This window comes from Tympanuchus pallidicinctus, unplaced genomic scaffold, assembly GCF_026119805.1.
Source record: "Tympanuchus pallidicinctus isolate F22 unplaced genomic scaffold, pur_lepc_1.0 scaffold3, whole genome shotgun sequence".
Classification (NCBI taxonomy): domain Eukaryota; kingdom Metazoa; phylum Chordata; class Aves; order Galliformes; family Phasianidae; genus Tympanuchus; species Tympanuchus pallidicinctus.
The window spans coordinates 78,976,878-78,989,526 of NW_026294747.1; the positions used below are offsets into that span (position 1 = coordinate 78,976,878).

Here is a 12,649-nt window from a genome sequence, read left to right on the forward strand (position 1 = left end):
CAGGGCAGATGGAATAATCCTGTGCACCAGCGTTAGCGAGCATTGTGCAGGTAGTTTTTTAAGAAAGTAGCCTAAGCATGTGAACAGCAGTTTGCACATGAGTCATCAGAGTGTGTCCTTCTGAAGAGGTACAGCAGCATCTTAGGCTGCATTAGAAGGAGTCTAGCCAGAAATGATGTTTCTGACTATTTGACCCTGGAGCTTTCTGTCCCATTTTGGGCTCCCCAGCGTGAGGGAGGCATTGACAAAGTTGAGCAAATTCAGTGGACGACCGTGAAGGTAAGTGGGCTGAGCACATGATGCACAAGTAGAGGTGGAGGGAGTGCTTTTGCTTCATTTTAAGAGGTGAATTCAATGCAGGGAACTTATATGACTGTCTTATGGGAGGTGTTGAGAAAACAGCCTGACTCTTTTTGGAGGTGTGTAGTGGAAGAACAAGAGTCTGTGACCAGAAGCTGTAACATAGAAACTCCATCTCAGTACCAGGGAAATAACTTCTCCCAGTAGAATGGTCAAATGTTGGAACAGGTTGCCTGGATAGGTTGTGGAATCCCCATCCATGGAGATGCTTACAACTCAACTGGCCACAGCTTTCTGCAGTCTCTTGATATAGTTGGGCCTGCATTGAGTAGGTGTTTGAAGTAGGTATCCTCTAGAGATCATGTTCAATGTGAATTATTCTGGGGTTCTACCATGCCTGGTTACAAGTACTTAATGATTCTTTTACTGATGTGCTGGTACTTGTCCAGATCCTCATTTGTTTTGTTTTCTTCCCTTGATGTTGTCTTCTTAAGTATTGCACTACTGTGATTTTTTGTTGTTGTTGTTTAATTTCCTTTATTTCATACAAAAAGAAGATGGTCTTAAAGCAATAAATGCTTTGAATTCTGAAGATGTTCATCTTCTCTCCCATACTGCTACGAAGCACATCTCAGGTTCATTGGCACATATTTCACAAGGATTTCCTGTAATGTCAGTCATTGCGGAAATGCTGACTTAGGATAGGTTCATATTAGTCTCCATTCAAAATCTGAATTGAAATGCACTGGTTTTACAATGAACAGTTAGTGTAATCTCCTTTGAGACATTTAGACTTCTTCTTGATTATGATTCCATGGAGGCTATACTTTTGCATCAGGCTTGTCAGCATGTCATTTGGGTATTGTAGCGCTTTTCTTTGCTAGGCTTCTTTCCAGGGCATTAAGATTGGATTACTGTGGTTTATTATTGATGAGTCTATACTGGCTGTTCTTTGATTTTGATCATTCTCTTGCATGCATATTGATTACTGTTGCAAGATTATTTGGAGGTTAAAATCATCCTTTGTTCAGGGATTTTCTTTTCAGCATTTTTCATTGTTTCTCTTAAGTACCCTACCTTATTTTCTCTTTTCTAGTCTCTGGGCACCTCCTTTCTCTTTGATACATAAAGTAATAATTAATTTTCCCAGATGTATTTTATCTAGCTACAGGTTGATACGAGGAGTTTCATTAGGATCTGCAACCTTGAATGTGTCTGTCTTAACTATTTTTAAGATCTTGCAGTTCTTTCCCTTCTTTATCTTTCATATTACATTTCTGAGAGACCTTATTCATTAGTACTTCAAGATGGAAATCTTTTTCTAAGAATACTAAATTCTTATTCTATTTTTTTTTCCCAGAACTATGTGCATAATTGTAGAAAGGCACAGGGAGTAGTGTTTATTTTTAAAAGACAAATATATGACAGTTGTTATTAATTTGTCTGTTCCTCGTTCATCAAATAATTTTGGACATAGCTAGTTGAAGTTAAATTTTGCATCTGGATTTTTAGGAAAGGTTCTTGTGAGTTTCATGGCAAGTGAGAACTGCCAGAGACAGACAGGCAATGCACACGCACAAAAAAAGGGGAATTACTGCCTCCATTAGGAGTGACTGCGTGTAGAAGTCCTTTGTTGCCTCTTGCTTCATCAGTCAACAGGTGTACTGGTAGTGTAACTACTCTGCCTATGCAGCCTTCCTAGGCTGGTAGTAAGGAAATAATGGAAATCAAGAGGAGGTGTTGAAGGGGAGCAGGGAACAGGAAATACTGCAGAGGAGTGGAAGTCAAAGTAGTTAAGTTATTGTTTGAAGAGGTTCTGAATACAGAAATCCTTGAGAAATCTTTTTTATTTTTACATTCGGAGTTACATGGCATCTGTATTTTTGCCTCAGCTGCCCAGCTTATTTTCAGTTCAGTGTTTTTCACTGATGTTAGAGTGAGCTTCCTGTTGTTCTCAAGAACAAGAGGAAACAGCAATTTAATATGGAAAAAATGAAATGCTGTAATCATCTTGGTGTGTTTTTTTGTTTTTTTTTTTAAATAGTTCCAAGAATTTGTGATGTTTCAATCCATCACTAGGTGGTAGTATTCTGATACTCTTTGTAACAGTCTCATTAAATTTTGAAATCATTATTAGTTTTGCCAGAACATCCTTCAAAAGTTCTGATTTTCTTCCTTTTTAGAAATCTACTTACATTTGCAAAAACTTTAAAAAAGAAAAATCTGACTTTCTGACCAGAGGCATATATACTCAGTTTTGTAGATGATGTTTGGTGTTACCGTAAGGTTTCTTCAAAGGTGCTACTTCCTTCTGTATGGAGAGGATATGTGCAGGGTTTAAGTTTGAGCTAGTGCTGCTAGATTCCCTTTGTATGCTGTTGTGCAGCCTAACGGATTTTTGTTTGTCTCTCTTCTGTTGGCTGATTGTTAGGTGAGAGTTTCTTCTACAGACTGAAGCTAACCTAATAGCTTTCAGATACATGGTCTGTCTAGCTTGATTACTGGTTACTTAAGATATTCATACTCTGCTGCTACTTAGAATGGTTAGAATCGTTGAAGTTGTAAGGCATCTCTGCAGGCTGTATGGTCCAACTCCCCTGCTCAAGCAAAGATGCCTAGAGCATATTATCTGGGACCATTTCAAACAGCTTTGGAACGTATACTTGAAAGAATGCTCTGCCACATCTCTGGACAGCCTGTTAGTTATAACTTGAATGATTATTTTCTGAATAGTGAATGTTACCCCTTGGTCCTCTTCCTTGCGTTCTGAATTCTTTGTTTATCATTTGTTTCCCTTCGTATACATATTAGTGTGTCATTTAACAGTAAAAGCTGTTCCCTAGTGTGAAGGATCTTGAGTTCTCTTGACTGTGGCTCAAATGAAGATGAATTATCTAAAATACTGCAAACAGCAGTTTTAAGTCAGTGAGATAATGGAGTTTTGAATGGTAATATCTATGCAATCCCACGTGTGAAGATAGATCTGAAACTGTGCGTTCAAGGATTAAGAATTATAGGCTGCAAAGAGGTCTTTCTACATGTATAACTAGCAGCTCTAAAGCTGCTTACAGTCCACAAAAGTATTAAATGAGCTAGTTTGTAAGTTTGGTTTTGTTTTTCTCAATAGTGGAGAAAAAAAACTTAAATCATCTATAATGACTGTTATCCACTGCTGGAAAATTCAGTGAGTTAAAGTTCTTGAAGGAAGCATGGCACTGATATTGGTTCACTGTTGAGATGGCATATATGTAAGCCCAGAATTCCTTCTAATCCTTACAATTATGATTGGTTTCTAAACCTGAATTTGTACTCAGAAAAACATCAAAAAAGGCTCTGCAAGTGCTCTTTCAATCCATTAGTATGTAAATAGTTCAGCTGCTTTGCCAGCTGTGTGTGATTGAGGTCTGTATGATAAATGAAAGTTGATATAGAAAATAAAATGGGGGAACAGTTTATTTTTGTACTAACAACTATTATTTACAAAATTCTTATTATTCAGAATGTGAAATCATTAGGATAAATAAAACAGTGGAACTGTTAGAAAAAGGGACTGTTATAATGTGCACGTGCTCATTCATACATGTGTGGTTTTTTCCCTTTAGAAAGGCAGTTTTTCCTATTATTTTTCAGTATAATTTTAGTGTAATTTACAAGTGTTTCTTCTAATAAATCCAGCAGCTTTTGAAAAGAGGCTATCAACAGCAATCTTCATCCAAACACACCTATTTGGCTCTTATTCCTTTATGAGAGTGAAATTATTAAACTCTTGTCTTTTTTTATTTTACTATAACTTATGCTTTCTGAAACTGCATGACTTTTAAAAACTGTTACTTAACCAATTTTGAGAGCAAGAGAATGTGATTTAAAGAAGCTTTGCAGATTTTTCTTTCAGTTTTGGGTTTTGTTTTGAACAGAACTTCTTGGCATACATAAACAAGCAACAGTAGGCTTTCTGACTCTGATGGAATCTCTGAGATACTGTAAGGTAAGCTGTTCTCTGTATGGTTTAAATTTTTTTGAGTCATTTGAGCTTTGACAGTATTACTTAAAGCTCCACTGTGAATGATGAGAGGAGGTATTACAGCACTCTGAAAGGATGTTCAACTTCAAATTAAAACTGAGAATAATATTACACTACACGAGATATATAAGGCAATTGTTAAATTCATCGTATTAGGTAAATGTTGTTTGATGCTATTTTAAATGAAAATTTTATTGCACCAATTTAAGGTAGTCAGAAACTTATTTCTGTTAACTGATACAATGCTCACTGTAGTTCTGTTGATGGTTAAAAAACTTCATGATATCAAGTCCCAAGTTGACTCGCTAATTGCGAGTGTTGCAGTTTTATTGTCCGTTTTTTATGCTGTCACTGCCTTAAAATAAAACAAGCCCTGAACACAAGTTCAGGCTTGAACTGAACTCCTATGAAATGTATTCTGAATTGGAAAGATTCAAGATACAGATGTTATCCTGTGTATTTATTTGTATACATCTAAACACTACTGAGGTGCGACTTGATCCATGTCATCTCCCATGATGACACAATTTCCTTAATTATTGTAGAAAACTTTGTGCTTTACAAATATGATTTTTGAAACAGCATTAGCACTCTTAATTTTGAGTGGCTTTTTGCTTGTCCTTGGCTTCTGTTTCGATTGTGTAGTTTGCGGAACATTGACGCTCTCATTTATTGATTAAACAGCAGTTCTGAATCAGTATATTCAAAATCAGCTCGTAAGTCAAGTGGACTTCTGCTTCATTTTGGTATCTGATTGTATTATTGTTAGACACAGGAGTAGTTATTCCTGTGCATTTTCAAGCATGTCTCCAAGGCTGAACTATTTGATATTGATGATATCAATTTCCCAGTGATGTTGTCTTTCAGTTAGCATAAGTTGCATCAAACAGGAATCAGAGATGTGCGCAATAACTATTCTACATTATTTTTTATTTTCCAGGGCATTTAATGTTAGTTCTCAAACCATTTGGGTCTTCACAAACTGATTTGTTATTAGCTTGATCATTATCTTGATGAGATTTCTGGGTTTGCTTTGTGACTCTGATTTCATTGCACATTAGGTTGGCTCCTATTTGAAGTCTCCAAAGTTTCCCATCTGGATACTCGGCAGTGAAACACACCTCACAGTCTTTTTTGCCAAGGTATGTTAGATGTGGGTTTTTTTGTTAGTTCTTTTTTTTTGTAACCTCAAGCTTTTTTTATATAACCTCAAACAGATAAATTACATAAATCCAAAGTTCAGATGTTACTACGACTTGAATTTCATGTGGTTGTAATATAAAACATGGTTACCAAAACTTTTGATTAAGCCTTCCATTGAAGGCAGACGTGTTGAAGTGGTTTAATGATATCTGTTAAATTTTAATGAAGTCGTTTGGTCTTAGCTTAATTCACTGGTGGAGGAAAAGAGGTGTGATTTAGAACACCATAATTGTGATGTGCACTGTCTTAAATTGTGGTGGTGCAAGAGAGATTATCTGTTGATTCCTGTAAGTTTAATCTTTCTGACAGTATTTTCACTGATTTTTAATCTGTAACCATATGTATATTTGTTCTAAATAAATATTTGTTCTACCTTAAAATAGATAGAGGTCTGTTACAATAATTCCTTACATCTATTCTAACCTATACTAATGGCAATCTGTGGAACATATAAAATACCTTAGGTATAAGTCAGTTTAAAATCTTAGACCAGAGCTTCTGAACAGGCAGTTCTGAATTCCAGTTGTCTGATGAATATTCTTTCTCCTCCTACTCTGTGGCCATAGGAAAAATCTATATTCTGTTTTGCCTGCTTATTTTCTGCATTACTATTTCTCTAAACAATCTTTTCTGGTATTTTAATTTCAATTTTGAAAAATTTATCAGAATTATATGAGGTCAGTATAGATACTAAGTTGTAGACATAAAATAAGTAGACATAATCATTCTATTACACAAATAAGATATACCTGTGTAGAGTGTTTCATATCTACAGGGACCATTTCCAAGTAGAAATCCTTTTCTAATGCTCTCTTTTTTTAATATTGAGGGCTGTTTCAGTTTAAAGTAACTGGGCATCGACATCTAATGTTTCCATTATAGAATGGCTCATCTTTTCTTGCTGAACTCCACTTAGGCTGTAGTAAACTTCATCTTGTGATTAGTATCTTGGGAACTAAAAAGCGGGAAAAGGAAGCAACAGTCTTCCCAGAATTCTTTTTTTTTTTTTTTCTTATGAAGAAAGGAGGGACCTGAAGGTGTGTTGAAGTTCTAGGAGTGTTTTGTGTGTCTGCTGTCACCCTTTGTAAAGTCACGGACGATCCATTTCAGATGGACATGTCAGCTATGCAGTGGAAATACTGAGTGATGTTGACAGTCCATTCAGTCCATGCCATCAGTTGAATACCTTGCCAAATGGTTGGTCAGTAAGTTGTATGTGCAGTTGTCTGAATGGTTCTGGTACTAAATGTAACTTCTAGCTTGATAGTGAGTTTGAATGCGTGAGAGAGATTTTCAGAATGGAGAGAGGAGCCAAAAGCAATTCAGAGTAAGTTTGGACAAAAACAAATGCGTCTTAATTCTCTGAAGCAATTCTGATTTATAGAAACCTAAATCCTTGTGCATATATGGAACATAAGCAATTAGTAAGCAGTTCAGTGGTCACTTTTGCAGTTAGGTGACTAATTGGGCCAAGAAATGCAGAAAGGCAATTTTTCTGTTCACAATGAAGTTTCTTCGTTGTTCTCTTAGGGACCTTTATTGAGCATGAAAGTTCAAAAACCAAAAAGTTTTACTCAAGTTTTGCATACCATCCTACAGTCAAAAAAAAAAAGACAGTTCTTTAAAACTCAGTTGCTTCCTTTAGATTTTACATTTCATATGAAGTGCAGCAATAAATACTGTCCTCTTCACTGTGAAATGGAAGATACCAATCTGGTTTTCTGTCTCAGAATACTTTGAATACTGAAAACATTATAGACTGCTGTTGCTGTCTGCCAGAATATGTTTGCAGTACTCTAAGTCTGAACTCTTCTGCTCTAGCTGTGACTTTCAGAGAAACATTTGGTCAGAGTTTCTAAAATAAATCTAAAATAGTCCATAGCGATTCTTAATCTTTCTTTCCCCTTTGCTTCCAGTAGTTTTTAATAAATGATGAAAGTGTAGCACAGCATATTTCTGCTGAAAAGCACATTTATTTGTGTAAAAATAAAAAAAATGAATTGAAATACATAAATGTGCATAAGTTCTCTTGTAACTGCTGTTGCCTGATATAGCCTTAAGTGGTGACAGCTGAGTCAATTCTGAGTTTTAACAGAAGTCTACCAGCAATTTCCCCCATTTTTAATAGTATTTGAAATAATGAAGATTTTATTCTATCTACTTGTTTTTCATCTCTTCATCAGGATTGTCAAAATTCATTCTGGGTGCACAGAAATATTACTGGCCTCATTTTATTACAAGGAATTGGAGGTATGAATAAATGATGGGGAAAAATTTGTTCCTTAACAGTGCAATTTTGATTGAAGCACAATTTATGACACAAAAAAATCAATAGCTTTTTCCTCCTGGGCCTTAGCTGACCTGTCTCCAGGCAGAAAATTGTTTACAGCTAGATATTTTTGACGCCATGCTGCAGTCAGAATATGTTGCAGTGCAGTAGATGATGTCTTATACAGGCTACGTAAGCATAAGAATACCCATCAAAATGTCTCCTTCTGTGGAAGTGTTCTTTCTAAATGAAAGAAAACAGATGAGAACTGCCTTCTGTTTCTCACACACTAAGTGTCCCTGTCAGATGGTGCTAATTCATATAGGTAATAGGCTAAATGCCCTCTAAAAACCAACATTAATTTTAAAAAAATATTAAGTTGTAGGGAAGAATCTGAGAAGCCGAGTGGCTCTGACAAGTAGAGATGAGGGTGCTTTCATTGAAATACTGTGTGGTCAGTTCTTGGTTATTTTTATGACCCTTGTAATGGGGAGTTATGACAAGCTGAGGCTATTCAGAACCTTTAGGAATGTCAATGTCATCAGGCACTCTGTAAAATAATACAAACAAATTGAAAGGTTATGAGATATACCAAAAAATGTGTCAGAGAAAATATTTTCTCTGGCTTCTAAATATTACCAGCTGACCGTTTTATATGCTGGCCATTTTCAGTTGTAGCATTTTTAGACTTGAGCAACCAGATAAGCAGAGGAAACTCCTGATGAAGAGACATCTGAACATTTACATATTAACGCTTTTCAAAGAAAGTGTCCCTGTTTTGCTGTGTTGGGTCTGTTCTTAGAGTTTTTTCTTTGTCTAACTTCGATCGCTGTAATCTATTCTCCATATTTTCGGGGCCTAAATTGGTTTGGGGGCATTTCTGTAGTATCCTTGATAACATCATCTCTCAGGGGAAAAAAAAAAGCATTTACTTCTCTTCCTAAACGATCCTTTTAGTGAAAACGGTGTAGAACAACTGAGCAAACACTGACATTGCTGTCGTAGAATTCTGAATTTGGGTCAGTGGTCTTTGCCAGAATTGTACTGAAGAGGAGCGTTACAGTGTATGGCATTTAGCTTCAAAACATTAACATAGAATGTCACTGGCCATGATAGAAAATAAGATACATGTGGAAAAATCCTGTTGTTACTTTTGTACTGTTCAAAAGTAACCAAATAAATCACCAGAGAGGAAATCAGAATCAGACTTTTGAAGAATTCCACGTCGGGATGTAGTTGCATAGCATGTAGTCCCTGAGTCTCTGATTTCTCTGATTAAGTGGAATTGTACTCAGTAGGATTGTCCAGATATCTGGTAGAAGGAATATAGATGTGTAGGACAGTGGCAGGAAAAGCTGCTGGACTGTAACAGGATTTTAGTTTTGTGTTGCTGATTAAGAGCAGAGAGACAGATGCTGCTCTGTTCTTGACAATAGCCCTGATCAAATTAGCTGTGACTTTTCAGATGTACATATCAGTTGTACATTTCTGAAAGGAAAAAAAAAAAAAAAAAAAAAAAAATTTAAAGTGAATTTTAGGGCAAAGTGTTCCCTGTGGTATCTGTGGGCCTATTCTACTGGTTGAGTTACACTTCATAGTATAAATGCTGTTGTTGAACAAGTGAATTTAATTTGTTCTAAATAATGCATAGTTCACAAGGGTTGCTTTGTCCAAATAGTTTCTTAGGATAAAGGCCAAGTTTCTTTAGAATAATAGTCTCGCAGTTGGAAAAGGGCACCTCAAAATGAAATACTTCTGTAAGTTATCTACTCTTCCAGCTTTGCAAGATCACAGAGCATGACTGTGAAACCTTATTCTGCTTTTTGCAGAGCTACTCCGATGAAATTGTTCCTACTACAGATACGTATTTGTCTGAGAATGTGCTCTTCTGATCCATTCCGTTGTTTGTTGTTTGGAAGGCTTTCTATGGAAAAATCTGCTTTTTTTCATCCATATAAATAATTCACCACAATTTACCAAATTCTAGGTGGTTTTTTGTTTGTTCTTTTTATTTGGTAGAATGACATTTTCAGGTGAAGTGTTTCCTTGCTGCAGCATTGTATGTAGAGGAAATGTGGAAAAAAATAGTGAAGGCACTGCTTAATAACCTTTATTCGTGCTGTGTTGGACCATGTTGTTTCAGTTACAGCTTTTGTCCTCATTACGGTTTAAGGATGCCTATGCTTTTGTATAAAAGTTTAGAGGAGCTTGACCTCAAGGCAGTGTTGATTCAAAAGCTTACTTAACTTTGTAGTTAATTATAGTGTAGCTTTCTAAATGAGAATGTGAGAACCTGACTTGAAGCACATAAGAGGGCAGGGAGGGGAATAGTGTTTAAACTTTGCTGCAGTAAAAGAGACTGATGCATCTGTGTATATTTGCAGATATATTTTTAATGAAGCTAAGTTCCATGAAGTGATGGTGGCTGTATTTTCTCTAAATGTGAAGCACTGTTGTTTTTGAAGTCTCCGTATTTCTAGTTCTCGTTTGTTTTGTTAAAATAAAAATTGTTTCTTTAACTGGAGATAGTTTTTCTAAGAAGCCTTAACAATTACATTGTTTTGGGCACTCTTCAGGTGAACCACTTCTCCTTTCTTCTATTTTCTGTTTTTCAGGCTATTGCAATTAGCAGCCAGTTGTTATTGCTGCAAGTAAAAAAAGCGCGTCTGTCTCCTTACTTTTATTAAATCTGGACTTCATCTATACTAAAAAAAAAAAAACCAACTAATTTGTGTAGAAATAATTGAAGCTCCTCAGAATGGTTATACCAACTTCTTACAGGAAACATTCTTTTTCATGTATCCTGTGTGAGATTTGGGAAGGAAGAAAAGGTTGAGGGGAAGCTGGGCATATCCTCTGCAGTCCCAGAGAAGACATGAAAGACAAATTTTTTTTCCACCTCTCTGGTAGTGCTTCAGGCATGCAGAGTACAGCGGAAAGCTTGATTGAAAAGGTTAAGGTGTATACAGGTCTACGTTAGGCAGGTGGGTCTGAACAACAGAGATAGAAGGTTTGAGCTAGAGGACATCATTGCTCTGTAAGAAATCCCACGAAAGACGTTGGGCTAAATCACATCCTAAAGACTATGGTTACCACATACACTATTGTGTCCTGAATCAAAAGGCCAAGAGGCTGTGCTAAAATTTTTAGGTAGATCTGACTTGGATTTTCCAGCCTTAGCATTGCTGATTCTAGTCCTCACAAAGTTGGGTAGGACTGTGTTTTTCTGAGTCTTTACAAGAATAAAGGAATTTAGTACATTGACAAAGAATGTAGAGCAAGGAAAGGAAAGGTATAACCTTGGACTCAAAAGTTAATGCGATTGACTTTTATCAAGGCTAGAGTACAGTAATATACTCAGATATGTTGAGGAGATTGCTTTAAGCACAATCTGGTGTTCTTACAGCTCCTGAGGTTGAGAAGTAAAAAAGATGATGTCTTTGAACACTGGAGAAACTCATCTGGTATTTTGGTAGGTATTTTGATTGTTTGTGGCAAAAACTGTGTTTAGCAATTAGGTCAAGTTTCCTTAATGCTTATGCTGCTCTTGTCAAAAGCGCTGCATCTCCTGACAAGAGTAGCATTTAGGAGGACTGACTGGTTAGTTAAATCATGAAGAGGTAACTTAGTCATGGTGTTTGCGTTATTTGTTCAGAACAGTTGAAGTACTGACCTTTACATTATGATTTCTCAGTAAATTGAGAGAGCATAAGGCTCCCAATGTTAGTGAAGCCAGCTGTTTGGGATTTGCTGTCCAAAAGACTGTTTTCTCCGTTCATCCTGATTCTCTGACTAATGTCAGCTACTTACCCTTATAAATAAAAATTTCTCAAGCTTTACAAAACTTAACATTCATCCTATTACGTAGTGCTTGACTGTAATCGTTTAAGGACATTGCTCATGCTTGGCTGATACAGACCATGAAATGTAATTGTATATGCCCCTAAGCAAATGAATTCCTTTCCGGAAAAGGCTTTTCGTCTGTCTTTAGAAAGGAAGTTTCAGTTTTTGTACATGAAATAGATGATATAGGACAACTTAGGTGTTGCTTTTCATGTATTCATTACTCCAGTTTTTGTGTCGCAGAATTATTTCTTCTGAAATACTATGCTTAGATACTTTTTTTGTACTGAAGTAAATGAGGGACTGATTTTATACTGTCTCCTTGCACACGGTTTCCAAGCCTTGATGAAAATGTGTAAAATGGGGTGGAAAATAGTTCTAGCACTTCCATTAGGGACTTTTGATTCATTACAATTTATATCTGATAATTCAAAATAAAGCAGTAGGTGTTCCACCTGGACACCTACTTCTGTGACCTGCTGTAGGGAACTTGCTTTGGCAGGGCGGTTGGACTCGATGGTCTCTGGAGGTCCCTTCCAACCTCTATGATTCTGTGTACATACTAGTGCTTGTTGTGTGAGGCACAATTTGAAAGAGAATGAGGGAAAGATGAAATAGGAAATAAAAGCAGCACAATATAAGGAATGTTTTTAGATCCACAAATGGAAAAATGAAGGAACTTCCTGTGACCTGCTAGGCTCTGTTTTATTTACTGTACGAGCACGTCCAAATTGAAAAAGCTATGAAGAAAATATGCTTGAGTAATGACCATGTATATCACACTACCCATTTTGTGTTCCTTAGTCATTTCAAGTCTATTTAAAATGCAGTTAAAAGAAGTGGTTCTAACCTAGCAGTTACTTATTTAGTCTATTTTCCTACTTCCTATTTCTCTTTAAATCCTGTGTTCAGTTTCAGTCTTGAGTTTACATTTCCAGTTGATTAAGAAATGAACTTTTGTCTGATCTGTAAAATTAGCAACAGGCTGTAGGAATATATGTTAGACCTGTGTG

At 36.2% G+C, this 12,649-nt stretch overlaps 1 protein-coding gene across 3 annotated transcripts in view; it reads left to right on the plus strand.

Annotated features, from left to right (window-relative positions):
- Positions 1 to 12,649, plus strand: part of MINDY3 (MINDY lysine 48 deubiquitinase 3) — a 47,820-nt gene that overhangs the window by 14,677 nt on the left and 20,494 nt on the right. For all 3 annotated transcript variants that reach the window (XM_052694989.1, XM_052694990.1, XM_052694991.1), the window contains 2 exons: positions 4,215 to 4,285; positions 5,383 to 5,463. In XM_052694989.1, coding sequence (XP_052550949.1) covers positions 4,215 to 4,285; positions 5,383 to 5,463 — 152 coding nt within the window. The remainder of the gene's footprint in view (positions 1 to 4,214; positions 4,286 to 5,382; positions 5,464 to 12,649) is intronic.